The 27,981-nt window shown below is 47.9% G+C and overlaps 1 protein-coding gene across 1 annotated transcript in view; it reads right to left on the bottom strand.

Annotated features, from left to right (window-relative positions):
* The window catches only part of cdh23 (cadherin-related 23), a gene marked incomplete at both ends in the record, with an annotated part of 775,072 nt that overhangs the window by 554,275 nt on the left and 192,816 nt on the right, over positions 1–27,981 (bottom strand). The window contains 2 exon segments of the mRNA XM_084321844.1: positions 15,024–15,149; positions 16,132–16,326. Coding sequence (XP_084177970.1) covers positions 15,024–15,149; positions 16,132–16,326 — 321 coding nt within the window.

Raw genomic sequence — 27,981 nt, 5'->3', positions numbered from 1 at the left:
CTCTTTGTGAGCTTGATTAAATAGCGTTAGCTCACGTTAGCTAGCGTTAGCTCCCCGGCTAATTTTAGCTCACCCTGAACTAAATCAATGACTAGGTTCTAAAGCATTCAAGTAGTTTTCACTGCACATAGAAGTAGCCAAACATATACACTTTGACTACTGTTTTGATAGGGTTATGGTCTTTACTCTTGGCTACACATTTCTTTTATAAAAAAAACATTAACCTCTTAACATCCAAGGGCCCACATGTGGGCCCTCATGAGGACGATTTGCGATGCCACTTTGCCGACCTCTAGTGTTTCGGGTGTGCATTTCTTTTAATACAATATATAGATAGAAGTACAGCCCTATTTGTTGCCTGTCGATTGCTCTTAAAGGTGACAAAATCCGTTAAGCGGTTCTTGAGTTACATGCCGATATGTGAGGCGTGGCCCAAAGTACGCAAAAGTACACATTACCACCCCCGACTCCCCGGGCTCTAGCTCCGTCAATCATTTGGCGATCTCGAAAATCTTTGCACAGGGTTGTAGCCAATGAGTGTGGCTTTCCAATTAATGATATGATAATTGGGGATCTAATATGGTCTCTATTGATCGATTTATGATACAAAAAAGCAGGGTCCTGTCACACGCCCAGGTCAGGCCCGACATGGGAGAGTCAGCACCACAGACATGAGGTGAACAATGGTCTCCTACCACCCTCTGGTGGTCACCCGCAGACGGTGTGGCCCAGTACATTGGACATGCTGACTAATGTTTTTACTTTAATTAATAGTGTGATTAATGTGGTGTCCTGGTGTGTGCTGTCATTGACTTTCCCTTTCCCTTCCCTGGTGTGATGTGGTTCACTGTTTTGGTTTTGTGTTTGTCATTGCTTTGTGTCTAGGTTGTGTTGTGATTCTGTGTTGGCCAGGTGTTTCTCATTGTTAATTAGTTGGGGTATTTAGGTGTCTGTCTGTCCTCCCTTCCTTGTGGCGATCCTCGTCTCTGCCTCCATTCCCTCTCTGCAAACTGTGTTCTAAACCTTCATTTGGCAACCCCATCGTAACAGAATGTCGCCACCATTAACGAACGCAGAAGAAAGGGCAATCGGTACCATAAAAATCGTCCAGAGCCTGATGGCCGGTGACATGCAGCATTACTCACTGGCCAAGTGGGTGTTCCTGCTCCAGATGATCAACAAGGTCGCCACAGAGATTCCGACACTGGAGCCAGCGATGGGGGAGATGGCCGAACGTGTTGCTGCCCTCATGGAGGAGTATAAGCCGGAGGCTAAGGTAGCTATCTTGCCGACTAGTCTCAGGCTCACGGTCGGCCTAGAGCCTCCCACCGCCGTTGAGACTGTTCAGATGTCCATCACTGATCCGACGTCCACATCTAACACAGCTCCGCCCGTTAGCTCCGCTCCTATAGCTAACCGGCCGTCCCCAGTTAGCACAGCTCCCCCTGTTAGCTCCGCTCCTATAGCTAACCGGCCGTCCCCAGTTAGCACAGCTCCGCCTGTTAGCTCCGCTCCTATAGCTAAACCGACATCCACAGCTAACACAGCTCCGCCCGTTAGCTCCGCTCCTATAGCTAACCAGACGTCCACAGCTAGCACAGCTCCGCCCGTTAACTCCGCTCCTATAGCTAACCAGATGTCCACAGCTAGCACAGCTCCGCCCGTTAGCTCCGCTCCCATAGCTAACCAGACGTTCCCAGCTAGCACAGTCCCCACTCCTAACCTAGGCTCCAGGTTCACGGTGAGCCTAGTACCTGAGACGGACCAGATGTCCCTAGCTAGCATTGTCCCTGCAGCTAGTCAGGTTTCCACAGCTAGCAAGCCTAAGAGGGCTATCATGAGAGGAGCTGCTAGGTTTTCCCCGACAGCTAGCCAGGCCTCCCCAGCTAGCACAGTCCCCACTGCTAACCTAGGCTCCAGGTTCACGGTGAGCCTAGTACCTGAGACTGACCAGATGTCCTTAGCTAGCATTGTCCCTGCAGCTAGTCAGGTTTCTTCAGCTAGCAAGCCTAAGAAGGCTATCATGAAAGGAGCTGCTAGGCTTTCCCCGACAGCTAGCTTAGCCTCTGCAGCTAACCAGGAATCTACAGCTAACCCAGGCCCTACTGTTAGCTTCTGCAGCTAGTCAGGCCCTCCCAGCAAGCATTGTTCCTACAGCTAGCCAGGCCTCCCCAGCTAGCACAGTTCCCACTGCTAGCTTAGGCTATGCAGCTAGCCAGGCTTCCAAAGCTAACCCAGTCCCTACTGTTAGCTTAGCCTCGGCAGCTAGCCAGGCCCTCCCAGCTAGCATTGTTCCTGCAGCTAGCCAGGCCTCCCAGCTAGCACAGTTCCCACAGTGAGTCCAGGCCCCACAGTTAGCCTAGCCCTCGAGGCTAGTATGGCTAACAAGGCCTCTACACTGGGTCCAGACTCCTCATCCCCGGATCCTACACCACGCCTCGCCGCCGAGACCGCTCCGGTCTCCGCGCCCTGCCCGGCCTCTACACCTGGTCCGGCTGCTGTGCCGGCTCCCAGCTCCTCGACTGATCCTGGCTCCCCGTCTGGTTCAGCTCTGCACCGTGATCGGCGTCCTGGTCCTCGCCGTGGTCTTCGCCGTGGTCTTCGCCGTGGTCTTCGCCGTGGTCTTCGCCGTGGTCTGCGCGGGATCCTGCTCCGGGGGTCATCGCCGCCGCACCTCCGTTCTGGCTCTCCTGAACCGGTCCCTAGTCCGGCAGCTGGAGGGTCTCTCGTCCGGGATCCTGCTCCGGGGTCCAGCTCCCCTTCCCGGGCTTCTGCACCTGTCCCCACCCCCCCTTGTCGGGCCTCTGTTCCCAGCTCCAGCCCCCCTCCCCGGGTCTCAGTGCCCATCCCCACCCCCCCTCCCCGGGTCTCGGCGCCCGTTCCCACCCCCCCCTCATCGGGCCTCTGCTCCCAGCTCCGGCTTCCCTCTCCATCTCCCTATTTTTTTCCCCGCCTCCCCTCTCCTGACCTCACTCCTGACCTCACTCCTGACCTCACTCCTGACCTCACTCCGGGCCTCTGTTCCTATCCCCACCCCCCCTCTTCGGGCATCTGCGCCCGTTTTCAACCCCCCTGGCTGCTATGCCCCTCCTGGGTTTTTTTTCCTCTGCCTTCCGGCCCCAGTTCTCCGGGTCCTCGCCCTGTGTTTTTTCCGGGGTCCCGGCCTCCTGCGTCGCCCGTGGGCGGATGATATGTTTGGGGGTCTGGAAGCCCCCCGTTCGGGGGGAGGTACTGTCACACGCCCAGGTCAGGCCCGACCTGGGAGAGTCAACACCACAGACATGAGGTGAACAATGGTCTCCTACCACCCTCTGGTGGTTACCCGCAGACGGTGCGGCCCAATACATTGGACATGCTGACTAATGTTTTAACTTTAATTAATAGTGTGATTAATGTGGTGTCCTGGTGTGTGCTGTCCTTGACTTTCCCTTCCCTGGTGTGATGTGGTTCACTGTTTTGGTTTTGTGTTTGTCATTGCTTTGTGTCTAGGTTGTGTTGTGATTCTGTGTTGGCCAGGTGTTTCTCATTGTTAATTAGTTGGGGTATTTAGGTGTCTGTCTGTCCTCCCTTCTTTGTGGCGACATACCTCCTGTTTCCCCCCTGTTGATGTCCACGTCGTGTTGCACTGTTTTCTCTCTAGTAAGTGTTAGTGTTTTGTTGTTTTGTATTGAGAAGTGTGTTAAGTAGTTTCTGTATGTTATTTGTATTGCACTTGGTTCTATAGTAAACTTCCCTTCTCCAAGCATCGATCCTCGTCTCTGCCTCCGTTCCCTCTCTGCAAACTGTGTTCTAAACCTTCATTTAGCAACCCCATCGTAACAGGGTCCCCCTATAGGGGGACCTTACAGCTTAACGATTATGATATGTAGATAACCTAGTTATATTAGTATTGGCTGAGCGTCCCGCTCTGAGCCTTACGAGATACCTCCCATCTCCTGGGATACCTATTGTATCTCCCACGAACAAATTACATGCACCCCACCTGTATGGGGCCCCGCCCCTTATGGTGGCACAGCCCATATAACCATGACTCTGGTCATGAAACACCCTTCCTCACCAAAACCCGTCCCAGGAAAAGATCCCTCAAGAGGGAACTCAGGGCCGCGCAGAGCGGGACGCTCAGCCAATACTAATATAACTAGGTTATCTACATAACCTATCGTTATATAACGTATTTGCTTTCGCGTCCCGCTCTGAGCCTTACGAGATAATGGGGAAGAGCGGGCGGATCCTGCCCAGCCAACGTGTAGCAGAGGGTAATACCCTCGCACAACCAACGGGACAGGCGCTGCTTCGACAGTGCCTTACCAACATGAGCCCCACCGTAACAGACAAAAAGCTGGTCGGTAACCGTGAAGTCCTGAGTACGGCTGAGGTAAATCCCCAAAGCACGGACTGGACATGACAGGTGAAGGCCCGCATCTAACTCACTAGTGTGAGGAGGAGGACGAAAAGCCTGAACCACAATATCCCGGGAGCGGAAGGAACTCCGGATATTCTTAGGCACGAAAGCAGGATTAGGTCGCAGAGTGGCACCGCAATCGGTCCGAAAAGACAGGCACTCTGGACGTACCGAGAGAGCACAGAGCTCACCCACGCGTTTAGCGGAAGTGACAGCCAGTAGGAACGCGGTCTTGAAAGACAGCTGTCCCAACGGCGCCTGCTCGAGCGGCTCAAACGGGGCCAAGGACAACCGACCGAGGACCAATTGAAGATCCCAAGTCGGAGCCAAGGAGCGTTGCACCGGCTTAACGCGTCGAGCGCCAAGCAGGAAACGCTTCACAAGAGGGTGGCTGAACAAAACAGTCCCCTCAAAACCCTCATGATAGGAGGATATAGCTGCCGCATATACCCTCACTGTCGAAGCCGACAGCCTACCAAGAAGAGACTGGAGATAACCCAGAACAGCATCCAGGGGGCAGGAGACTGGGTCCCAGCCCCCCCCCCGTACACCACTCTTGGAACGCACGCCACCTGCCCGCGTAAACCGCGACAGAGGAGGGAGCATGCGCACACCGGATGGTATCAACCACCGCGGGATCCATCCTCTCCAGACTCACCCTCCCACCAGCCACACCACCAGGCGTTGACCCAACACCGGAGGCTGAAAAAGCACTCCGTTGTGCTGCGAGAGGGCCGTCGCTGACCACGGAATGACCCAAGGAGGAGCGACCAGAAGCTGGATTAAGACCGGGAACCACACTGACGTGCCCCGGTCCGGCGCGACCAGGATCACCGTCCTGCGCTCCCTCCGTATCCGCTCCAACAGCTGACTCAACAGCTGTACAGGAGGGAAGGCGTACAGAAGACCGGGCGGCCACGTAAAGGTCGAGAAGGCATCCACCCCCAAGGGGGGATGATCCGCTCGACTGAGCGAGAACCACAAGGGGCACTTGTGAGAACGTCGGCACGCAAACAGATCTACCGAGGCCTCCCCGAACCGATCCCAGATCTGTCTGACTATGTCGGGGCGGAGTTCCCACTCGTCGCAACGAGGACCGCCCCGAGACATTATATCCGCCGCCACATTGTCCGTACCAGGAACGTGGAGCGCCCGCAGACTGCGCAGCCTGCGGGATGCCCATAGCAACAGTTCGCGCGCCACCCGGAGCAGGCGGGCGGAACGAGTCCCACCATGCCTGTTTATATACGCCGCCGCCATCACATTGTCCGTCCTGACCAAAACGTGTTTGCCTACCACCAGGTGGCCGAGCCGTTTGAGGACCAGGAGGACCGCCTTCAACTCCAACACATTGATATGCAGGACAGCTGGGTCGGCATGACCCGTCCAGCTGCCCCCCACTGTATGGGTCCGAAACGCCCCTCCCCAACCCGTGAGAGAGGCGTCGGTGAAAACCGTGACGTGGGAGCCACTGCTGCCCATGGGGACCCCAGCGGAGAGGATACCCAGCCTCCCCCAGTGGGCGAGATCCCCCCATATCGACAAAGGAACCGTCAACCGTCTCCCTTTGCCCCACACCGGATCTATTCTCAAAGAGAGAAACCACCTCTGTATCCGCCTCATAAAGAGGAGGCCAAGAGGAACCACCGTGTGGGCCGCCGACATAAGGCCCAGCAGACGCATCACCTGCAGCGCCGTAACCGTCCCTCCCAGACGGAAACCCCCGAGCGTGTGACGGAGATCCCCCCGACGCTGCTCCGAGAGGGTCGCAAGCATGGGCTTCGACCTCAATGTCAAGCCCAAGTACTCCACCTGTTGACTGGGAAGAGGGGTACTCTTCTTCCAATTCACAGCAAAACCCAGGCTGGTGAGGAATTCCACCACCAGTCGAGTATGAGACCTGGTAACCTCCTCTGAACGGCTGAGGAGCAGAATGTCGTCGAGATAGAACAGGACTCGTATCCCCCGACGACGTAAAGGCCGCAGAGCAGCCGCCACACACTTGGTGAATGTGCGGGGAGCCAGAGAATAACCGAACGGCATTCTGTGGTACTCGTACGCTATGCCCTGAAACAGGAACCGTAGGAACTTCCTGTGAGGAGGGAAAATGGGTATGTGAAAATACGCATCCTTCAGGTCTATGGAGGTGAACCAGTCCCCCCTCCTGACAGCAAGCAGAAGGAGTCGGACGGTCAACATCCTGAACGGTCTCACTACAATCAACCGATTGAACATGGACAGATTCAGTATAGGTCTGACCCCCCCAGTTTTCTTGGGCACCAGAAAATAACGGGAGTAGACGCCTGACATTGCGTCCTCTCTCGGGACCACAACGACGGCCTGCTTCGCCAACAGAGATTGGATCTCGTCGGCCAGGGCTGTCACTGCGCCCGACCCTAACAATAGGGTCGGCACCAAACCTGAGAACGGAGGATGGGGCCGCGCAAACTGCAAAACCAGCCCCGCCTCTAACGTTCTCCTCATCCACCGATTCAAAGGACATTCCCGTCGCCATATGTGAATATAATCCCACAGCGCCCCCGCCGTCAACTGACGCTGGGCCGCAAGGAACAGCAGATAATTGGCCCGGTCCCCCCCGTTGTGCAAAGCACCCAAGGGGGGACCCCGACAGAAAGGGCCGGTTTGATACGGGAGGAGCGGTCATCAAACTTGTGGACACACACTCACCCCCTGAACACCCCTCCAGCACACGCTGAGGAGTTGTTCCGCAGCCAGACACGCAAGGCCTGAGGACCCCATGGGCTCCTGCACGCCGAAGCCCTGCAGTGATATTGCTATCACTCAAATCACGCTCGCCTCTCCTTTGCAGACCACTGCCGGTTTGACGGGAGTGGGAGGCAACAGCGCGACACCCCGCCTGGCGAGGGTGTCGAGTCCCCCTGCACCGAGTCCCCCTGCTGACCACTGGAGCTAGTGGCAGCTGTAACACCAGGTTCCACCCACCCACAACCTGCGGTGTAGGAACCACGCAACGACGGAACATTCTCACGGACAGACCCAGGCTCAGCCATCAACTGGGTGTCAGCCCCTGTCTCCATGAGAAGCGAAGAATGGGGCCGCATACGCTTCAATGAAGGTTCGCGGCCCGCAGCCAAAAGAGAACGCTCAGAGCCCCGCTTCTGGGGGTACCAGAGAGAGGATTGAACGGGGAGCGGGCTGCTCGCGGCAAAATGACGACGGGTTGGTTTACCAAACCCGAAATCACCCAAAATGGCCGATCCCTCGGCCGCCAAGACTGTCGGCCTTACGATACCCTGTCGATTCTCCAACCAGGGCACCACTGGCGGGGGAAACATGGCCGCCTGTCGAGGATCTCGCCACAGTCGTTGACGAGACCGTGCTCCCACCCCTGGCTGCACAGCGTGAGGCGGTGTAGGACCCGGATCAATAACCGCCTGCGCCTCCACAGAACGCCCAAAAAGACTATCTGTGGAAAAAGGAGTCGTGAGGAGAGAAAACCTATCCTCTTTCCCAAGAGGAGACTGCTCCAACCAAACATGCCTAACAACCAAAGTCAATAGCATCCGAATCCTCCCCGCAGTTATAGCTTGCGACTGAGTCAAGATCTCTATAACACCACAAACATGAATCACGTTCATAGTGTCGGTTGGACCCAAAGACCTACAACCCGACGCCATCTTGGATAGGAAAGTAGCCAGCTGAGCCAAAACACTGGCCGCCGCTAAATGCCATCCTGCAGCAGTATACCACTCATTCGTCCATACTGCCACCCTCCGAGCCGACATGCTATCAAGCAACGGCCGGGCGGAACGTCGTTCATCCCCGCCTGGGCACAAAAAAGAAGCTACCTGGCTACTTAGCCAAGGTACCCCCGGCCTGCACCCCGTCGTCAGCCCCTTCACCCGCAAAAAAGGTAAATAGAGCTCAGCGAACCCCCCCCACATCCACCACCGACTGACCTTCATCAATGAAGCTGGCAAGAGGAGGGAAAAGCGGAATCCCGCGGCGGGGATTATTAGACATTCCAGCGTCAACATCAGCGTCAGCAGAAAAAACAGCAGTAGCATTAGCGTTAACAGCATGTTCCAGGATCGCCAGGACATCGCCCACTACAGTGGAACGATCGCCAAGCCGCCCCGGCCCTGGTGCCGAAACATACTCCACAGCACGACCAACACCGACATTGATGCCTACTGACACAGACCTCACCTTTGTACAAGCCGACCCGTTAGCCAAACCTTGTACGCTGCCCCTCGGTCCGTCGCCGTCAGCCGAGGAACCACCAGCACAGATCTCATGTGTCGCCGAAACAAGCTCCGGAGAATCCAGGGAAAAACAACTCTCCGGTAAGCCCTCAACATTACGAATCTTCCTTAATCTTTTCATTCCGCTAGTCTCGTATGGTGCACGCATCCAATACGCTGGGACGAAAATAGAGGAAGGGTGTTTCATGACCAGAGTCATGGTTATATGGGCTGTGCCACCATAAGGGGCGGGGCCCCATACAGGTGGGGTGCATGTAATTTGTTCGTGGGAGATACAATAGGTATCCCAGGAGATGGGAGGTATCTCGTAAGGCTCAGAGCGGACGCGAAAGCAAATACGTTATATAACAGGTTAAACTGAAAGCGTGTTCTCGCACACCTGAATTTGCATACAGAAGTGTCCCGCCAGCTCCTTATAAGGCATCAAGGGCCGCGTGCAAACAGATTCAACAGGTTGTGCTGACCCCCATATTCAATAGGTAACGTGGAAGCGTTTTTTTGCGACTGATCAAAATGAGATTAGATTAAAATGTATTACCATTATACGTAATGTACGTTAGTGCATCGTTGCTAATAAACTATAGATGTATAATATATATTATTAAATATATAGCCTACATGAAAGGAATGGGGTGTGCTGAGAGCAGAATGTAGATGTGTCCATTCTAATTCCACTATAGCTACATCCACACGATTGAGTTTAGTTCTTATTTATTTATTTATGTATTTATTCACTGTAATTTGCTGTGTTTGTCTGGCTTTTATTTGTTTTCGGACATCACAATGCCTCTGCATGACTATAAATTTAAAACATAATTTTTAATGCAACAAATATTTATTATTATTATAATTATTTAATTCCGAGGATGTCTGTAGAATCAACGTGAACGCAATCACCATGATTTCTCCTAAATTAAGCCATTAACTCATTCGGCACCAGCTATTAGTTAGGGCCCGCTGTAGCTAGGCCGCGCTTTAAACGATAGGACTGAGTCACCTTGTTTGTAGAGCTATAACTATATTCTATATTATAGCTATGGATACAATACTATGGCCCATTTGACATCACCTGTCTATCATTCAATATGTGAAAAAGAATACATTTTTCCATCCATACATTCCAGTGTTATATCGTGGTGAATATAAGTATGGTTTTAGAGCGGTCTAGGGTCATTCATGAAATGCTGAGTTATAGCCCTATACGTCAATTACACTATAGACGTTGCCACTTCTTGCCTGTATATGCTATTATCCTGAAATAAAATCTATATCATAGGTATTATGTTCCATCATGAATGCATGAAAGGGTGGGGGGGGACCTCAGACTCATTCCCTATGGCAACACAGAGGTCCGGGGGTGAATAATGATATGAAGGAATAAACGACCAAAACGAGAAATCTCGGGTCTTGGCGCCCAATGCATGGCGAGTTAACCCGGGATATCTTGGGTCTGGCGGAGAATGTGTTAACCTCTTAACAGGCGCCCCCAAAATTGGCCATTTTAGTTTTTGTTTTTTGAGGACTGCATACTTTCTTTGTTAACCAAAACACTATACTTTATTCTTATAGCACATGCATGAGCCTGGTCTCTTTTGAAAGATGACATTCTGAAGTGTCTGATACAATAAAGATAATTCACTTTTAGTGCTAATTAAATAGTGTAACATAGGTCTGAACTTGAGTTGTAGAAAAACTTGTTACTCACATTTTTCTGTAGTAGTTAGTAGTCCAGAAGTAGTATTTCCCCAGAAATGTGTATGGCTAAAACGATATGCTGCGTCCATAGCCTGAAGTATTGTGTAGTACATGACCAAATTTCACAAGAATCCGTTCAGAAATGAGTGATTAGGAGCGATTTTGGTAAACTGTGTAGCGTTTCTGGTTTTTATTTCCTCATAGACTTCAATTCATTCTGCGGTTTTTCTCTTCCCGTTTTCGCTCGTGACTTTTCACCTAGATCCCTGATTCGTGCCTCCCCATGTGGGGGATCATTGGAAAGCCACACTCATTGGCTACAACCCTGTCCAATCATTATCGAGATCGCCAAATGATTGATGGAAATAGAGCCCCGGGAGTCGGTGTTGTATTTGTACAACACTGTGTACTTCGGTGCACGCCTGACATATCGGCATGTAATTCGAGAACCGCTGAGCGGATGGCTATCGACAGGCAACAAATCAGGCTTTCATATATTTTATAAAAAATATGCACACTCGATCTGCTAGATGTCGCCAAAGTGCAGGTGGGAAAATCGTCACACCAGTCTGTCTTATTTACAACTGCTCTTCCTCGCTCGTAAATCCTGCTCTCAGCTACGAGCGAATCCCAGAGAAGGAACCATTCGAGAATGCCAAAATCCGTCCGAAAAGCTTGTAAGTGGAGTTACAATGAAATTTGCTCGTAACTTTCCTTGTAAATCCGTTGGTCCAGACCAGTAGGTATAGAGACATGTTTGTCCACCCAGTTGGTTGAGACACATCAAACCCTCAGGACACAGACACCGCGAAGGCATAGCTCCTTAAAAGACATCTGTAATCTGATCACTGCTTTAACGTATCGCATTGTATATTTTTGATCAGATTACTCTAATCCCATTACTCCCCAACCCTGGGGCTATATGGCACCATACACTCACCGGGAATCTATAATAGAGCACGGGTCAGTAACCGCTAGTGTAGTAATGATACTATTACAAGTTCATCCTCTGGAGACACACACACACACACACACACACACACACACACACACACACACACACACACACACACACACACACACACACACACACACACACACACACACACACACACACACACACACACACACACACACACACACACACACACACACACACACACACACACACACACACACACACACACACACACACACACACACACACACACACACAGAGACACACACACACACACACCCCACACACGCACGCACGCACACACACACACACACACACACACACACACACACACACACACACACACACACACACACACACACACACACACACACACACACACACACACACACAAATAAACATACAGTAACACACAGAGTGTCAGACTAGAGATAAATCCTGCATTCACTGACCTTTGCTTGAGCCCCCCCTCAATCCACCCCCCCCCCCCCCCCCACCCCTCAAATCACAGCTCTAAATCTAATACAGTAATTACTACTGACCCTACAAGCATCTGTAGGAGAGATCTGGGGTGGAGTCAGGGTGGGAGGGGAGGTGTTGGGGAGGAGGTGGGAGGAGCCAGGGTGGGAGGGGAGGTGTTGGGGATGAGGTGGGAGGAGCCAGGGTGGGAGGGAGGTGTTTGGGAGGAGGTGGGATGAGCCAGGATGGGAGGGGAGGTGTGTGTGTGGAGGAGGTGGGAGGAGCCAGGGTGGGAGGGGAGGTGTTGTGGAGGAGGTGGGAGGACCCAGGGTGGGATGGGAGGTGTGTGTGTGGAGGGGGTGGGAGGAGCCAGGGTGGGAGGGGAGGTGTGTGTGTGTGGAGGAGGTGGGAGGAGCCATGGTGGGAGGGGAGGTGTGTGTGGAGGAGGTGGGAGGAGACAGGGTGGGAGGTGAGGAGGTGGGAGGAGCCATGGCGGGAGGTGGTGGTTGGTTTGAACCCGTTCGCAAAACAACACCTAACTGCCCCTTCACAAAACAACCCTGCACAACTCCCAGCGAGAAGGTTGGTGCCTTGCATGGTTGTCTCCGATGTGTGTGTATGTGTGTGTGTGTGTGTGTGTGTGTGTGTGTGTGTGTGTGTGTGTGTGTGTGTGTGTGTGTGTGTGTGTGTGTGTGTGTGTGTGTAAGGGTGAATGTGAGGCATACATTATAAAGGTGCAAGAGGTAAAGAGGCCGGCCAGTAACCGAAAGGTCGCTGGTTTGATCCCCGGCCCCCCGACGAGGCAGTGAACCTCCAATCTGCTCCAGGGGAACTGCAGTGCAGGAGACCCTGACCTCTGACATCTCTGATGAAATGAACAGCATCATCATCATCAACCTTTATTTATTCTCGAAATTACAATTGAGATCACCCTCATTTTCAATGTGGTCGAGACTTTACAGACATTTCAATGCACGCATTTCTACAATATAACATGTGGGGGACTGTGTGTATATGACTAGGAGAGATATGACGACTGTGTGTAACTAGGAGGGATATGAGGACTGTGCGTAACTAGGAGGGATATGAGGACTGTGCGTATGTGTAACTAGGAGGGATATGAGTACTGTGCGTTAGGAGGGATATGAGGACTGTGCGTATGTAACTAGGAGGGATATGAGGACAGTGTGTGTAACTAGGAGGGATATGAGGACTGTGTGTATATGACTAGGATGGATATGACGACTGTGTGTAACTAGGAGGGATATGAGGACTGTGCGTAACTAGGAGGGATATGAGGACTGTGCGTATGTGTAACTAGGAGGGATATGAGTACTGTGCGTTAGGAGGGATATGAGGACTGTGCGTATGTAACTAGGAGGGATATGAGGACAGTGTGTGTAACTAGGAGGGATATGAGGACTGTCTGTATGTAACTAGGAGGGATATGAGGACAGTGTGTGTAACTAGGAGGGATATGAGGACAGTGTGTGTAACTAGGAGGGATATGAGGACTGTCTGTATGTAACTAGGAGGGATATGAGGACAGTGTGTGTAACTAGGAGGGATATGAGGACAGTGTGTGTAACTAGAAGGGATATGAGGACTGTATGTGTAACTAGAAGGGATATGAGGACTGTGTGTAACTAGGAGGGATATGAGGACTGTGTGTAACTAGGAGGGATATGAGGACTGTGTGTGTAACTGGGAGGGATATGAGGACTGTGTATATATGTAAATAGGAGGGATATGAGGACTGTGTGTATGTGTAACTAGGAGGGATATGAGGACTGTGCGTATGTGTAACTAGGAGGGTTATGAGGACTGTGTGTAACTAGGAGGGATATGAGGACAGTGTGTGTAACTAGGAGGGATATGAGGACTGTATGTGTAACTAGGAGGGATATGAGGACTGTGTTTTTTTAAGAGTGGGGAACACTCTTTTGATCAGATCTCTCTCTGGAACCACATTTACCCTTAATAATCAAAGAGGTGCAGGAGGAGAGAGAGGAGTGGGATAGGAGGTGCAGGAGGAGAGAGAGGAGTCTATGTCTAACTGTCTATATATATATATGTGTGTATGTGTGTGTGTTTCTTAACACCACTTTTTATTTTTAAATGTGTTATTTTCTCTTTCTTTGAGCTTGACTCTTTAACTTTTGATTGTTAAAGTGTCTGTTACTTAACTTTTCTTTTCTTGTGTTTTATTATTATACACATTGTGATTGGTCGAGAGCGCTGTAAACCGGGAGTATATTCATGATACACTCGCGGTTAAATCACCATGAATATACCACTGCGCTGGCTTTAGAATGTTGTAGAACGTTTCAACTGCCATTCATCAAACGGACACTGTCAACATGACCTACTCCGCGGACGCTACGTTTGATTTAACGTACCCGTTAACTATAAACAAGTGGATAGATATAGAGGAGTCTAATTTTTCTAAGTCGGAAAAAGTAACCAGCCCCTCGGACAGTTCCGTCGACTTGGTGGTGTTGAAGGATTCATTGCGGCTTTTCTCCACCGCGTCCAGCTCATCTTTCGTTGGCTTGGCAATGTTTTGGCATGTCTAATAATGCTGTTTTTATGAATACCGTTAGATGTAGGCCCGTCCTCTATATGTATCCACTTGTTCATAGTTAATGGGTACGTTAAATTAGACTAATACGTCATTCGTTTGCGTTGCCAAGCTTGTTGAGTTAGGCTTGTCGCAGAAATCTTTAATTGGCATGCAACGACACTCAATGTTAGCGGCACACACACACCGGAACACACACGCATGCATTGTCTGTAGGATCACCGATGCGAAACTCCTCTGCGCTTAACCCATCCCGTCGTCCTTCCCCCCAAGGGCAGCCGGGAGCAGACGAGGGCTGTGGCGTGAGCCGCACCCGGGGACCATCCAAGTGCTCCTGCCCGTCTTCGTCACGGAGGCAACAGCGTTAGCGATCTGTTGTTGTGCATGTTTTTCCATTGGGTTTATCTTAACGGGGGGGGGGGGGCCCTTGTGAGCACGGGGAGAACATGCAAACTCCACACAGAAAGGACTGGGGGATCCCCCACCTGGGTACCTGGCAACGCGGAAACCCTGTCCCCAAGCGGGAATCGAACCCAGGACGTTCTAGCTGTGAGGCGGCAGTGTTAACCACTACACCAGGGTCAGGGTCAGGGTCATGGTTAGGGTTATGGTTATGGTTATGGTCAGGGGTCAGGGTTATGGTTAGGGTCAGGGTCAGGGGTCAGGGTCAGGGTTACTCACCGGGGGAGCGTCCTCCTCTATGTTGGTGCTGTATGGCAGGTTGGTGAAAACAGGATCCATGTCTTGGATGTCGGTGATGGTGATCGCCAGGTTGGCCAGCCGAGACAGAGGCTGTTTCCCCTGGTCCTGAAACCACATCGGACACAACAAGTCACTAACACACAAACACACTGATCAATACAGTTTATGAGCCTAACCCTATCACTCCTTCATACTAGAAAAAGAAGAGGAAAAAGAAGAAAAAAGAAGAAGAAGAAGAAGGAGAAGAAGAAGGAGAAGAAGAAGAAGAAGGAGAAGAAAGAAGGAGAAGAAGGAGAAGAAGAAGAAGAAGAAGAAGAAGAAGAAGAAGAAGAAGAAGAAGAAGAAGAAGAAGAAGAAGAAGAAGAAGAAGAAGAAGAAGAAGAAGAAGAAGAAGAAGAAGAAGAAGAAGAAGAGAAGAAGAAGAAGAAGAAGAAGAAGAAGAAGAAGAAGAAGAAGAAGAAGAAGAAGAAGAAGGAGGAGGAGACGAAGAAGAAGAAGGAGAAGAAGGAGAATGAGAAGAAGGAGAAGAAGAGAAGAAGAAGAAGAAGAAGAAGAAGAAGAAGAAGAAGAAGAAGACGAAAGAAGAAGAAGAAGAAGAAGAAGAAGAAGAAGAAGAAGAAGAAGAAGAAGAAGAAGAAGAAGAAGAAGAAGAAGAAGAAGAAGAAGAAGAAGAAGAAGAAGAAGAAGAAGAGAAGAAGGAGAACAATTATAAGAAGAAGAAGACAAAGAAGACAAAGGAAAATAAGAAGATGAAGAAAAATTAGGAGAAGAAGAAGGAGGAGGAGACGTGGAGGAGTTGTGTGTGTGTGTGTGTGTGTGTGTGTGTGTGTGTGTGTGTGTGTGTGTGTGTGTGTGTGTGTGTGTGGTTGTGTGTGTGTGTGTGTGTGTGTGTGTGTGTGTTGTGTGTGTGTGTGTGTGTGTGTGTGTGTGTGTGTGTGTGTGTGTGTGTTTGTGTGTGTGTGTGAGTGTGTGTGTGTGTGTGTGTGTTGTGTGTGTGTGTGTGTGTGTGTGTGTGTGTGTGTGTGTGTGTGTGTGTGTGTGTGTGTGTGTGTGTGTGTGTGTGTGTGTGTGCGTGCGCGGTGCAGACCGTGGCGTTGACGGTCAGCTGGTAGGAGGAGGAGGTCTCGTAGTCCAGGGCTCGGGCCACAGTCACGGTGCCTCTGGCTCCATCGATGGAGAAGAACGGGGAGAGAGGCTGGAAGGAGAAGAGCACGCTGCCCCCGGTGCCCAGGTCTGGGTCGGTGGCGTTCACCACGAACACAGGCGTCCCCACAGGGGTGTTCTGTAACACACACACAGAGACACACACACACACACAGAGACACAGAGACACACACACAGACACAGAGACACACACACAGACACAGAGACACACACACACACACAGAGACATATCGTTAAAACAATCACTTTAAACAAAATGTCACTTTAAAAAATAGAAAGTCACTTTAAAGGAAGGACGTACTGTATAGTATAGTTTAGATACTTTAAGGAGTTAAAGAGTTAACATTTAAAATTGTATATTATATAGTAGTGTATATAGGAACCAGTTTCTCAGGAACTTAGCATGTATTTTTTATCATGCATATCTTGTGTCTTACCTATTTTATTTTTTCTATCCCTATTTTTATTATTGTATTTTGCACAATCGATGCGGGCATGACCACCCGCATTTCACTGCATGCCCTGGTATGTATGTGACAAATAAACCTCTTGATTCTTCTTCTTGATTCTTAGCCTCATACGATAATTGCCTAAGTAATTTTTCAAGATTTTTGGAAAAGAAGGAAAAAACTAATTTTCCAGCAATGTGTACGATTTTTTTATTATATTTTGAAAATAAGTTCCACAAGGTGTATCAACAAGTTTGCAAAAATACAAAAACACAACAACCATTGCGTAACAAAATAAGGTGACTTTTAAACAAAATATATTGTGACTTAGGCATTTTTTTCTCGTACATACAATGGGGATTTTTTTATGTAACACACGTTCTGATTGGCTGACACTAAACCAGGGCGGTGCAGCAGTGTGAGGAGATTACAGTTAGGCAGAAATCTCAATTTGACCAAAAAAATTACTTAGGCAATTATCGTATGAGGCTAAAGATATATAAGTTAGGTTAATTAAAACACTCTAGAGTCTGGGCTGTTGGGCCCCTCCTCCTGGGAATTTTCACATTTTTCTTTTTTTTACATAATATGAAACTACAGGTTCATACCTTCAAAATAAGCCATCAATTGTCAAATTCGAGTCGATAGTTTTCAATCAATGTCCTATGAAACATTCTGGTAACATTCTAACCAAATCTCAGTTCAGGGCTTTGAAACAATGAAACACAATTCAGCTATTTGATGAAAGCTATGTGATGAAGTGTGTTCTGAGTGTGATGAACACACACCTAAGTGTGTCTGAGTGTGATGAACACACACCTAAGGGTGTCTGAGTGTGATGAACACACACCTAAGTGTGTCTGAGTGTGATGAACACACACCTAAGTGTGTCTGTGTGTAAATAACACACACATCTAAGTGTGTCTGAGTGTAAATGAACACACACCTAAGTGTGTCTGAGTGTAAATAACACATGTCTAAGTGTGTCTGAGAGTGTGAAGAACACACACCTAAGTGTGTCTGAGTGTGATGAACACACACCTAAGTGTGTCTGAGTGTAAATAACACGCACATAAGTGTGTCTGAGTGTGATGAACACACACCTAAGTGTGTCTGAGTGTAATGAACACACACCCAAGGGTGTCTGAGTGTGATGAACACACACCTAAGTGTGTCTGAGTGTAAATAACATGCACCTAAGTGTGTCTGAGTGTGATGAACACACACCTAAGTGTGTCTGAGTGTGAAGAACACACACCTAAGTGTGTCTGAGTGTGATGAACACACACCTAAGTGTGTCTGAGTGTGATGAACACACACCTAAGTGTGTCTGAGTGTGATGAACACACACCTAAGTGTTTCTGTGTGTAAATAACACACACCTAAGTGTGTCTGAGTGTGATGAACACACACCTAAGTGTGTCTGAGTGTGGGACAGCCAGGACAATGTGACATAGGGGCATGAGAATGCACTGCTCACACAAACACACACATGACAAGACCCGCCTGCGCTTTGTGCACGACCATCTCTGAAACAGCTCATCAACAGAAACACTCCAGCGACACAATCAAACATTTTAGGCCAAAGTCATGATCACCAGTTCACAGCTAGAGGAGTGATATTATCACCAGTTCACAGCTAGATGAGTGATATTATCACCAGGTCACAGCTAGAGGAGTGATATTATCACCAGTTCACAGCTAGAGGAGTGATATTATCACCAGTTCACAGCTAGAGGAGTGATATTATCACCAGTTCACAGCTAGAGGAGTGATATTATCACCAGTTAACAGCTAGAGGAGTGATATTATCACCAGGGCACAGCTAGATTAGTGATATTATCACCAGGTCACAGCTAGAGGAGTGATATGATCACCAGGTCACAGCTAGAGGAGTGATATTATCACCAGGTCACAGCTAGAGGAGTGATATGATCACCAGTTCACAGCTAGAGGAGTGATTATCACCAGGTCACAGCTAGAGGAGTGATATGATCACCAGGTCACAGCTAGAGGAGTGATATGATCACCAGTTCACAGCTAGAGGAGTGATATTTCACCAGTTAACAGCTAGAGAGTGATATTATCACCAGTTCACAGCTAGAGGAGTGATATGATCACCAGGTCACAGCTAGAGGAGTGATATTATCACCAGTTAACAGCTAGAGGAGTGATATTATCACCAGTTCACAGCTAGAGGAGTGATATGATCACCAGGTCACAGCTAGAGGAGTGATATGATCACCAGTTCACAGCTAGAGGAGTGATATTATCACCAGTTAACAGCTAGAGGAGTGATATGATCACCAGTTCACAGCTAGATGAGTGATATTATCACCAGTTAACAGCTAGAGGAGTGATATTATCACCAGGTCACAGCTAGAGAGTGATATGATCACCAGGTCACAGCTAGAGGAGTGATATGATCACCAGTTCACAGCTAGAGGAGTGATATTATCACCAGTTAACAGCTAGAGGAGTGATATTATCACCAGTTCACAGCTAGAGGAGTGATATTATCACCAGTTAACAGCTAGAGGAGTGATATGATCACCAGTTCACAGCTAGAGGAGATGATATTATCACCAGGTCACAGCTAGAGAGTGATATTATCACCAGGTCACAGCTAGAGGAGTGATATTATCACCAGGTCCAGCTAGAGGAGTGATATTATCACCAGTTAACAGCTAGAGGAGTGATATTATCACCAGTTAACAGCTAGAGGAGTGATATTATCACCAGTTAACAGCTAGAGGAGTGATATTATCACCAGTTAACAGCTAGAGGAGTGATATGATCACCAGTTAACAGCTAGAGGAGTGATATTATCACCAGTTCACAGCTAGAGGAGAGACTGATATATAACACAACGACAGGTGAGACATAATTATGTTACTCTATCATAATATAATAATAATAATAATAATAATAATAATAATAATAATAATAATAATAATAATAATAATAATAATAATAATAATAATAATAATATAATATAATAATAATAATAATAATAACACAATGACCGGTGAGACATATGTTACTCTATCAATAATAATAACAACACAATGACAGGTGAGACATATGTTACTCTATCAATAATAATAACAAACACAATGACAGGGAGACATATCTAACTCTATCAATACTAATAACACAATACATGTGTGTACCTTCTGTTTAAATAATGTAAAGACAAGATATCCCAGTGCACTGGATCTTGAACGGCATCTCTACTCTCAAAAGCACACGTTGAATACAATGCACACATGTGAATATGTGAATAATAAATACATCATTAATAACCGCCATATGAAATAATAAACCATCGGTCCCATCATCGCCTCTATCCTGTTTAGCGTGTTCCTCTCAGAGCCTCGACAGTGAGTGGACCAGAAGGCGAGCCTTCCCTCCCGCTCGTCTATAATCTCCCCGCTCGCAGCGCGCCGGCGGAGAGAGCACTATCTATCGGACACATTGTCCGTCTTCCGCTTGGCCTTTCGTGGCGTCCTGCGGGAGCCGCCGGCCTCTCCATCAGCCTATTGATTGGAGCTGCGCGCCGTCGATTAGGAGTCAATGGGGTGAGCGGCCGCGCAAGAGCAAAGCTGTGAATCCCTCCGCTTTGATTAGTGTCCATAAGACCGGCCAATCACTTCTCCATAAACAAGACACACACAGTAATCCCCCCCCCCCCCCCCACCCATAAGGGAGGGGTAGAGACAAGAGTCTGAACGGCTGTGTGCGTGCGTGCGTGCGTGCGTGCGTGTACGTGTGTGTGTGTGTGCGTGCGTGCGTGCGTGTACGTGTGTGTGTGTGTGCGTGCGTGTGTGTGTGTGTGTGTGTGTGTCTGTGTGTGCGTGCGTGCTGTGTGTGTGTGTGTGTGTGTGTGTGTGTGTGTGTGTGTGTGTGTGTGTGTGTGTGTGTGTGTGTGTGTGTGTGTGTGTGTGTGTGTGTGTGTGTGGTGTGTGTGTGTGTGTGTGTGTGTGTGTGTGTGTGTGTGTGTGTGTGTGTGTAGTGTGTGTGGGTAGAGTAGTGTGCTAACACTGTGTATGTGGCTCCACTGGGGCCGTACTTGACATTAAAGACTCCCAGTGATGTCATCACAAACCACATGGTGACTGCAGAATCCTTCCCGATTACTAAAACACATAGGACTTTACATGTTGTCTTCACATACTCACACTGTACTAAAGAAAAAGGTGTTTACATGTTGGCTCAAAAGAAGAGAGAGAGAGAGAGAGAGAGAGAGAGATGAGAGAGAGAGAGAGAGAGAGAGAGAGAGAGAGAGAGAGAGAGAGAGAGAGAGAGAGAGAGAGAGAGAGAGAGAGAGAGAGAGAGAGAGAGAGAGAGAGAGAGAGAGAGAGAGGGAGAGAGAGAGAGAGAGATATAGAGAGAGGGAGAGAGAGAGAGAGAGAGAGAGAGAGAGAGAGAGAGAGAGAGAGAGAGAGAGAGAGAGAAGAGAGAGAGAGAGAGAGAGAGGAGAGAGAGAGAGAGAGAGAGAGAGAGAGAGAGAGGGAGAGTGAGAGAGAGGAGATGGATGGATAAAGAGAGGGGAGGGGGGAGAGATGGAGAGATAGTTGGAGAGAAGGAGCGAGAGAGAGAGGGGAGGTATATGTAGAGTGTGAGAGAGAGGAGAGAGAGAAAGATAGAGATAATGAGAGGGGAGATAGAGTGGGATGGAGAGAGAGAAGAGATTGCGGAATGGAGAGAGATAATGAGAGGGAGGGAGAGAGAGAGAGCAGATTGGGAAATAAGAGAGAGAGAGAGAGAGAGAGAGAGAGAGAGAGAGAGGAGAGAGAGAGAGAGAGAGAGAGAGAGAGAGAGAGAGAGAGAGAGAGAGAGAGAGATGAGAGAGAGAGAGAGAGAGAGAGAGAGAGAGAGAGAGAGAGAGAGAGAGAGGGGAAGACATAGAGCCTCGTGTTATATCTTATCTGAAGAGCACGGCAGGAATCCACTCATCTTCCTCTGAGAGCAACCACTTACTGATAGAGAGACAGCGAGAGAGGGAGATAAAGATATAGAGTGAAATAGGGAGATAGAGAGAGACAGAAATAGGGAGAGAGACAGAGAGAAAGAGAGACAGAGAGAAACTAAAAGAGGGAGAGAGAGACAGAGAAAGAGACAGATATAAAGAGAGACAGGGAGAGAGAGAAAGAGAGAAAGGGAGAGAGAGAGAGATAGAGATAGTCTATTATCTATTATAAGTATGAATGTTGAGCCTGTCTGTAATAGCCATGAGATATCTCTAATACAGACGGGAGTCCCTGCTCTCTTTTAAGTTGACTGCTGCTGTATAATGTCTAATGGGTATAAGCCCCCCCCCCCCCCCCCCCCCCCAGAAACACAACCCCCCCCCAACTGCAGAGTAATTTGGCCGGCATGCACCTTTACTTGATATTTCAAAAAATTCCAAAGCAGAATTTAACGAAAGCTCACCTGTCTAACAAACGATGACCGCTTTAGAACGTCGTCATACAGGCTTAAGTACAGTGTGAAGCGTGCGTTTTAACATGCAGCTTTGTCTCGTCACATTATCACAGTGCTACAGGAAAACAGTGCATTGTATAAGACTTTACTGTAATATTTGACAGTGTTCTATCATATAATCCTGTGCTGTAATATTGACAGTATTCTATCATATACGCCTGTGCCGTAATATTTACAGTGTTCTATCATATACGCATGTGCTGTAATATTTGACAGTGTTCTATCATATAATCCTGTGCTGTAATATTGACAGTATTCTATCACATACGCCTGTGCTGTAATATTGACAGTATTCTATACGCCTGTGCTGTAATATTGACAGTATTCTATACGCCTGTACTGTAATATTCACAGTATTCTATCATATACGCCTGTGCTATAATATTGACAGTATTCTATCATATATGGCTGTACTGTAATATTGACAGTATTCTATCATATAAGCAGGGCTGTACGTTAACCTTTTTTGAACATTGGTGGTACAGAGGTTGATAGTTTTGTAGTACAGGCCAAAATCTTGTAGCACGAGTTTTAAAACGTCTAAAATCTCAAAAAAACAACCACACGTAGTGCAGGTCATTACTTAAATAGGTATGTGCCTGGCAAAGGACATGCATCTTGCATACAGGGCACACAAAATCCAAACCTTAACAAGAAATGTTTTCAGACGAAACAAATGTCTTTATTTGCCCACAATGGTAAATTGCAGGGACATAGCAACTGTATACAAGACATCAATATTACGCTTCAAATTAGCAGTGCAAATCTGTTTAAATTTGTCATACAATGTTTTTTTATTGAGAACGTGTGTAAATCACTAATATAACTGTATACCAATACACATCTCACTACATCCTGCGCATGTATAATCACAGGAGGGGTGTCTGGGCCCCGTTCCCCGTACCTGGTTCAACTAAGTCGATCAAGATGTCATTATCCAGATTCAGTTAACCCGATGTTTGAAGCCGGGATTTTCCTGTTCCTCGAAGGTGGATTCAGTCTCGTTAACTCAAGCCAGACTTGAGACCCAGGATAAGTGCGCGCGGCCGCTCCAGTTGAAAAGCCAGCACGTATCGATAGCAGAGATCCTGATTCTCTAGCGGCATTGATTGATTAATTGATTTAAAACTTTATTAACATATTGCAGTACGGCTCAATCGCCTCGCCGACAAGTTAAATGCGTTATCTATAGGCTAATTTTAAGTCCCTCATTACCTCAATCAATCAGATTATATTTCTTTAAACTTGCCTGCTGGATTGAATAATCAAATGAGATCTTGCTAGCGAAAATAATTAGTTAAACTGTTATACAAAATAACGATACGGCTCTCTTCCCATTGATTGATGTATGGTCGATCTTTTACTTATCTCCACTGTGATGTAACGGGTTCTTCTTTTGACTTTCACGCAGACGACCGGGGTTCGAAACCTAGTCTTTCCCTTCTTTTTGCGATGTAGGAATAATTCAATTTGGTGCACGTTGACAGCTATATAAAGAATGACATCCTCAATGCATGTAGATTTATAATATTTTAACTTGAAACTAGGCTACTTTGGCGTATAATCATTAATATTATATTCCAAAAAATTATATTGGAAACACGGGGTTTCGAACACCGGCCGCTGGGTTGCCAGGATTGAGCACTACCGCTGCGCCACTGTGCCAGATGGGATAGATTCATTGTTTATACATTAATGAACGAGACACGATCCACAATCCACGCATAGACACTTCAATTTTATGCTTGAATGAAATACAATCCAGGAGCTCCATTAAACATCAGCATTTTGGGTCTATTTTACATTTCAAAAGCCCCCTCTGGAAGAATGGAGCACAAAAACGTAATTCAGAATGGTATAAAGCAGATCCTAGACTGTGGGAATAATTTCAGGAAACGCGCTGTCACTTTCTTTGCGGGGGCGTGGCTGTGCTTCATCCGGCTAACTTGAACTTAAACCCTGCTTTCGACCAGGCTCAAACTTTTGGATCTGTTGTCATGGTGATTTGGACAATCCAGGTACGGGGAACCGGAAAGTCCGGCTTAAGTCAGACTTAACCGAAAGTTATCCGGCTAACTCAGTTATCCAGGTACGGGGAACGGGGCCCTGGTCTTTTGTGTGTAACCTGGACTCGCAATGGATAGGTTTGTTGTCAGCAGCGGTGTCGGTTGGCCGTGATGAAATGGGCTCTGCGCATAAAGAGAAGTAGCGTGGATTTTTTTTTGCAGACAAAACCCCCATTGGCAGAGAAATGTGCTGATAATGAGCTGGATTAAGAAACCCTGTTAGTGGCACTCCAGGATAATCAGTGGAGATTTGGGGGTATTTACTCTGCTTGGTGGCTTTTTCTAGGAACAGAATGTTGCAAAACATGATTTGAAGCCCATCATCTGTAGCCACTAGAAGGGCTCATTGAACAATTTCGGAGAGAGAGTGCGGACAATTTGGACAAATGGATCAAAGATCCGTTCATTACGCATGACGCAGCAGGCCACTGTCTGAGCAGGAAGCGCTCAATGATCTTTCGTGTGACGAGCTACTGAAAGTCAAGTTCACTGGACAGGCCCTCGCAAAGTTCTGGATATCAGTCCGGAATGAGTACCCAGTGTTGTGTAATGCTGCGCTGAGAAAGCTTGTCCCCTTTCGCATCAACATACCTCTGTGAGGCCGGATTTTCAGAGTAGAAGCGGATCTCCGCCAAAGCGCACGTGAACGTATTTTCTTTTCATTGTTTTGTTACAACTAAGTTAACTAGTCTACTTTAAGTTCAAGTAGAAGTCTTGTTTATAATTTTTCTAAGTAATATTGTGTTTCTGCATTTCTGTCATGGTCACTTTAAGAATCACAGGATGTAACAGGAAGTGAGGTCATTTCAGTGACAGGTAGCATTCGGTAAACAGGAAGTGAATGAATCTCACGGAGAATCAGGAAGTGAATGATTCTCATGGAGAAATCTGTTCTTATTGTTCTTCTGAGCTAATCCAGTGACATCTACCAACATCTTATGCCCTGTGGTAGCATCTTGGGTATGTTTTTGTTCTTCACAGTGCTATGTATGATTGCAGATCATTATTTAGGAAAATATGAAAACGTTTTGTGTAATTAGGTCTGTTGAGTAGTATTACTGATGATGAGCACACTGTCATTAGTCCCACACTGTCATTAGTCCATTCCAGAATAAAAACTAGACATAAATGCATGTACATTTGCTAGGCTACTGTACATATTAAAAATGATGCAATATGTTACATTTAGGTTAGAATACATATTTTCATATCTTCTTCTTTGAGGAAAAAGTGGAGAACATCCGCAGCTCCTTCTCCCAACCCCCACCCATTCCAAATGCTGAATCGAGAACCTCATCCTTCACTCTGTCATCTTTCTCTCCCATTACAGAAGCAGAGACCCTGACACTGGTAACGTCAAACCGTCCGACTACTTGCCAGCTGGACCAGCTACCCTCCCCACTCCTCCAGACCATAGCACCAGACATCCTCCCATTCCTAACTGCAACCATCAACTCCTCACTCAACTCGGGGGTGGTCCCCACCTCCCTAAAACAAGCCAGAGTCACGCCGCTCATAAAAAAACCAACCCTGAACCCTACTGTCATAGGCAACTACCGTCCTGTCTCTCTTCTCTCCTTCCTTTCTAAAACACTTGAACGTGCTGTATCCAACCAACTTACTACTTATCTCTTACAGAATGACCTCCTAGACCCTAATCAGTCAGGCTTCAGGACTGGTCACTCCACAGAGACAGCCCTCATTGCGGTCACAGAGGCACTTCACTTAGCAAAAGCGAAAGGCCTCTCCTCTGTCCTGATTCTCCTAGATCTATCTGCAGCCTTCGACACAGTCAACCACCAGATCCTCCTTGCGGCCCTCGCAGGAATGGGAGTGGCTGGCTCTGCGCTGACATGGCTGTCATCATACCTCAATGACCGCTCCTACCAAGTGTCATGGAGAGGGACCCTGTCGGCCACCCGCCCCCTGCGGACGGGTGTCCCCCAGGGCTCGGTTTTAGGACCCCTTCTCTTCTCCCTCTACACTAAATCACTGGGTAACATTATCACGTCTCATGGCTTCTCCTACCATTGTTATGCCGACGATACTCAACTCTTCCTCTCCTTCCCTCCCTCAGATATCCACGTCTCTGTGCGGATCTCGGCCTGTCTGTCCGACATCTCAGCCTGGATGACGTCCAACCACCTCAAACTGAACCTAAGCAAAACAGAATTGCTCCACCTGCCGGCCAAATCCTCCCCCCTAACCGACCTTTCAATCACAGTCGAGAATGCAGCTGTGACTGCGTCCCCGACCGCCAAGAACCTTGGTGTTGTCCTCGACGACCAGTTGAACTTCTCTGCTCACATCGCAGCGACGACCAGAACCTGCCGATTCCTCCTGAGCAACGTCAGAAGGATACGCCCCTTCCTGACAAAAGAAGCCACCCAACTCCTCGTCCAATCAACAGTCATCTCCCGCCTCGACTACTGCAATGCACTGCTCGCTGGCCTCCCGGCCACTGCCACTAAGCCTCTTCAACTCATTCAGAACGCAGCGGCCCGCCTGATCTCAAACCTACCGAAGTCGGCCCATGTCACCCCACTTCTTAGGGACCTGCACTGGCTCCCCATTGCTGCACGAATCCGCTTCAAGGCCCTCGACCTAGCATACCGTGCGGCAAAGGGAACCGCTCCCGCCTACCTCCGGTCAATGGTCTCTAACTACACACCCTCAAGACCCCTACGCTCTGCATCTTCTGGCCGCCTCAGACCTACTCCTATCCAAGCTCCGGGAGGGTCATCAAAGAGAAGTCGCCTATTCTCAGTCCTTGCCCCACAATGGTGGAATGAACTACCCACCCCAGTTAGGACAGCCGAATCACGTCCAATCTTTCGCCGTCGACTAAAGACGCACTTCTTCAACCATTATCTGAATTAAAAAAAAAAAAAAAAAAAAAAAAAAATCTAACCCTAACTAACCGTACTGTCATGCACTTGTCCTAATAAACTAACCTACACTGTAGCACTCAACACTTTGATGAACATTGTTGCTCAGCTGATAGAGTTGTGCCCTTCCTGATGGCTTGTCGTACAGAACTTGTAAGTCGCTTTGGATAAAAGCGTCAGCTAAATGACTAAATGTAAATGTAAATGTATATTTGATAAATAACATGTAACTTGTAAGACATAGTAAAATATGGGATTTAGTTCGTATTGAAGATAAGGGAAAATTGTTTAAAGCAAGCATAATATTGATTATGTAAATTTTGTATGTTGCATAAAACAAGCATATGATTGATTATGTAAATTTTTGTATGTTTCAGTTTTACCCTTCCTTGCAACATTATTAAACCTGTGGACAAGGATTCAAGTGTCTTCAGAGTTGTGGTGTAAAGAGGGCATTTATCTGGCTGTCAATTTATATAACTGGAACATAAAAGTGAGGGCAGCACATTCATGTTCTGGCAACATATTGGCTAAATATGCCTTGTTTTAAAAATGTGTATACAGAAACAATTTCGTTGCTTTTGTTGATGATATTCATTTGTTTCATTGATAACATAGTGCTGTAATTTCATTTTCTAATAAATACGCATGGTCAAGTTCAACAACGTGTGCTTTTATTTTGATATTTCCTTTTTCCATGTTGAAATTACGCGATACATTAAGTTGCCAAAATAAATCCTAAATAAAATGGGGTCGTGGTATAAAAAAAGTTTGAGAACCCCTGGCCTAGACCATGAAGCCGGCCATTACAGCGTCCTAGTCTTACTGTTTGGGCTCCGTTAAAACCAGGGGTCAGGGTTCGGGAGGTCCCTGCTGGGCTTGT

This window comes from Notolepis coatsorum (assembly GCF_963971535.1).
Source record: "Notolepis coatsorum genome assembly, chromosome: 9".
NCBI lineage: Eukaryota > Metazoa > Chordata > Actinopteri > Aulopiformes > Paralepididae > Notolepis > Notolepis coatsorum.
The sequence above is the reverse complement of the archived record's forward strand: the minus strand, read 5'-3'. Positions and strand labels throughout refer to the sequence as shown.